General features: G+C 45.6%; 1 protein-coding gene across 3 annotated transcripts in view; it reads right to left on the bottom strand.

Annotated features, from left to right (window-relative positions):
- Nucleotides 1–250, bottom strand: part of ADAM17 (ADAM metallopeptidase domain 17) — a 44,384-nt gene extending 44,134 nt beyond the window's left edge. For all 3 annotated transcript variants that reach the window (XR_003092764.1, XM_025197609.1, XM_025197611.1), the window contains exon 1: nt 206–250. Coding sequence is in view for 2 of the 3 variants with exons in the window: in XM_025197609.1 (XP_025053394.1) it covers nt 206–230 (25 nt within the window). In the remaining variant the exon portion in view is untranslated. The remainder of the gene's footprint in view (nt 1–205) is intronic.
- Nucleotides 251–4,171: the final 3,921 nt, after the last annotated feature.

The following is a 4,171-nucleotide window of genomic DNA, read 5'->3' as shown; positions in this document are numbered from 1 at the left end:
GCGAAAGGTGGCCCCCGCCCCCCCCCCCCCCCCCCCAGGCCAATGTATGAACCTGCTCTGCCCATCCAGCCTGTGGTGGAAAAGGTCAGGTGCCTCTGGCCTAACCGATTTGAAACGATTAAAAAAATTAATGAAAACAGCTGAATCTGCCAGTACCGCAGCCCTGGTCTGCCTGCAAATCGCAGGGCAAGGACTGCGCCGTTACCAGGTTTGCCGACTGTGAGACCCATCTCAGCCAGATGCACGTGGTTGTTCGACATCTCTGGGCCAAGGCTTCAGAATGGAGCCACGAGCTCCCGCTCTAGGTCATGCCCCCGCGGGCAGGTTTTCTGGGACTTGGCTGCCTGCTTGCTTTCCTCCTTGCTTCCCAGTGCAATGTCCCTGTTGTCTGTTATGCCATATCTCAAAAGATAACAGAAAAATTGTCACCAGTGTCCTTCTAGTTACTGCCTGCATTTTCCCTCTGGCTTGATTTTCTTCTTGCTCTTCTACTTCATATAACCATAAATATTTAATTGGCTTGTAAACTCTTAATGTCTCTTTGTCTTTTGGCTCTGTATTTGGACAATGCACAGCAGGATATTTGTCCGTGCTTAGCAGCCCTCAGCTGTGTGGTATGATAAATAAGAAATTCCATGCATATAACAAATGAATATATATTTCCTCATTAATAAAACTGTATGTATTGCATTTTTGTTTAATAAGATTGAAATATTGGGGTTCTGGCCTGATATTTTGAATTTATATATACATTTCTGTAAGAAGCATGGGGACATTCTGAACAGATAGGTATTTTTCTACCACTAACATTAAATAATTGAAGTCCCTGTAAGCACACAGGTTGGGGACAAGATAAAAGTTTTTAACTATTTTAAGAATCTAGAAACAAGAATAATGTTGTTTAGCACAGGGATGTCAAACTCATCTGGCCTTGCAGATGTGTGGTGCATGACCAGTCCATAGGCCAGAGAAAGGGGGCAGGGCCAGCCCTATGAGCAGGAGCATGCCCACAGACTCCTCCACCCCTGCCAGCACACATAGCACCTGCTCCAGCCATCCAGGACCCAACAGTGCCAGGCTTCTTCCCATGGTACTGCTGGAACTCTAGTGCAGCAGCTTTTTCTGGCTTGGTTGCCAGGCACTCAAGTGAGAGCAGCAGTACTAGAGCCCCAGCACCACCACAGCAGGAAGCCCAGCATCACAGCTGCTTGGCTGCCCCCACAGAAACAAGTCATGGCGCTGCTGGGGCTCCAGTGCTACACATATCGCTTAGGCACTTGGCTGCCACCAGGGGGAGGTCCCTTACCAAGCCTGTGGGCCGGATAAATCTAGCCAGTAGGCTGTATGTTTGGTGCCTCTGGTTTAACATATGAGGGTATAACTTGAGTAATAGAGTGAAGCTAAAGGGAAATGTAGGATGCGTGGCAAGCATAATTTGTAACAGGCTGGTCTGCCTTCTTGAGGTCAAGGCAGTGTGACAAGAGACAGTCCTGCTTTGAGGTACAGCCCCAATAAGAAGTGTTTAGGAAAAAGGGTTGTCAGACCCAGCTAGGAAGGGTTTGACTGATATCTAAATATATGGCTTAACTGGCTCAGTTATGGAAGAAGGTTACAGGAAGTGGCATGGCTGTTGTGGTGGGCCTGGAAGCAGATGGTCCGTAGAAGAACTGAACAACGGCTGTGCTTAGTGTTACGTTGTGTGTCTCATGTTTGAATAATGGATGTAACCCTGAGGGAAAGGGTCTGATGCAGACTGTGGATGTGGTATCAGTTCTTCCTGTGCTGGGGAGATAAGCTAACAGGCTATGCCTGTAAACAGCCTTATACTGCCTCATTTCTGGAAGGGGAAGGTAGGAGCTTTTATTGAGACTTTTGATTTAGTTTCCAAAGTGCTAAGAAGTGTAGTTTCAGGAATATTCCTGCCAAAGCAAGGCAGATGTATTGCATAAGCCTATCGGCCTTTTCCAGTCTAGCTCCTGTGATTTTCTTTGAGTTTGATATAAGGAAAAATTGAAAGCCTCTCCAAACAGTTTTAGAGAAGTGAAAGACTATGGATAGAATTGTCTTGTCCTCTTGCTGTCCATATTTTCTATCCTAACATGGTCCTTGCTTTCTACATCAGCCAGGAGATGGTGCTGCTATCCTTCCATCTGTTCCTTTCCTACCCCAGGGAACGGTGACTGTGCGTTTATTTAGAAGACCCTAAATAACTAGCAAGAACCACCTCCCCTATCTGTTTAATAGACTACTGAACTGTAGAGCATTCAATAAAATAAAGCCTTCCAGTTTTTCAAGGCTTTATACCCTGCTAGCTCCAAGCACATAGTTCAGGAGTCTGCTGTGTATGACTTAAAGGCAAAACTGTTCAAGAGTTTTCCCAGGCAATTCTCCTCTTTCACAGTGGCGTAACATACATGAATGTCATCTTTTCAGATTTATCGAACAGTTCCCAGAGCTACCTTTCACATGTGTTCCTTTGGTTCTTCTTGCTAAGGTGGCCCATGCTTTGTCATTCCAACCTCCTTTAGAATTTGATCCTCTATAGTTGGCAGGTGAGGTGTGTGGGGGGATTCATACTGATTTCAGTGGAAATAGGGCCGGTCCTTAAACATGATGTTAGAATGTCCTGAGGCTGGGAATAATATTTAAGAATGAAATAGAAAGGCATGTATATGTTACATGGTAATTTTGATTTTGGGAGCTAAGGTTATTTTAAAATCCTATCCATCAGAAGATCAAATGCTGAAACCCATAAAATATAACAGAGCAATATATTTATATCTATATTTGAGGGATCATTTTATTTTATTTGCTAGTGCAAGGGTGTACTGTAACTTCTTTTGTGGCCACAAACTCTTTAAAGCAATAAGGGACAACTTCTTTCAAGATCTTTTCACCTATAGTCCAATGGTTCATTTATTTATAGAGTATGTATCACTGCTATTGGAAAACGTTTGCACTGTTGGCACCAGACCTCTGCTTTTGAGGTGATGTCACCTAATAGTTTATTGTTCTGTTTTCTCTGCTAAGAAAGTATACGTCTAAGCTGGAATAATGTAAAGGAAATCAAATCTGTCAGATAAGACAAAATGTATGTATTACTTCTGTACAAAGTGTTTTAACCAGGCTAATCCATCTTCTGAAGATGACGATTACGTGAAGACTGTTAATGCAGAGCTATAGAATGTAATGAAACACTAGAGTCTAGACTAGGGCTATACTCTAGTCTTACTATTTGGAAATGGAGGGCAAAACCACAAGCCAGTGTGTGCCAGCAATCCATGTTAAACCTGGCAGGTAAGTAGCTGAACATAGACCTAGTGAACTGCAAAAATATCAGAATGCATTTGCTAACCTTAAGATATGACAGCAAGTCCTACAAATTAATCCCATGTAAAATGCTCTGGCTGTTTATAATGGTTTTTTCATAATTTGTAGGGTCGGAAGGGACCTTGACAGATCATCAAGTCCGACCCCTGCCATGGCAGAAAAGAGCACTGGGGTCAAACGACCCCAGCAAGGTGTTCATCTAACCTCCTCTTAAAGACCCCCAGGGTAGGAGCCAGCACCACTTCTCTTGGAAGCTGGTTCCAGATCCTAGCCGCCCTGACTGTGAAGTAGCGCCTCCTAATGTCTAGTCTAAATCTGCCCTCTGCCAGCTTGTGACCATTATTTCTAGTCACTCCTGGTAGTGCTCGGGGGAACAGGGACTCCCCCAATGCCTGCTGGTCCCCCCTGACTAGTTTGTAACAGGCCACTAGATCCCCCCTCAGCCTTCTCTTGTGGATGCTGAACAGGTTCAGGTCCCTTAGCCTCTCCTCATAGGGCCTGCCCTGCTACCCCCTGATCATGCGGGTGGCCCTCCTCTGGACCCTCTCCATGCTGTCCACATCCCTACTGAAGTGCGGTGCCCAGAACTGGATGCAGTACTCCAGCTGCGGCCTGACCAGTGTCGCATAGAGGGGGAGGATCACCTCCTTGGACCTGCTTGAGATGCATCTGTGGATGCATGACAAGGTGCAGTTGGCCTTCCTGACCGTGTCCCCACACTGTCGGCCCATGTTCATTTTGGCACAAATAATGACTCCAAGATCCTTTTCTGCCTCTGCACTGACAAGAAGGGAGTTCCCCAGCCTGTAAGTATGCTGCTGGTTCTTCCTCCCCAGGTGCC

Source organism: Alligator sinensis, unplaced genomic scaffold, assembly GCF_000455745.1.
Source record: "Alligator sinensis unplaced genomic scaffold, ASM45574v1 scaffold866_2, whole genome shotgun sequence".
Classification (NCBI taxonomy): Eukaryota; Metazoa; Chordata; order Crocodylia; family Alligatoridae; genus Alligator; species Alligator sinensis.
Note: the sequence above shows the minus strand (reverse complement) of the source record. Positions and strands in the feature narration are given on the sequence as shown.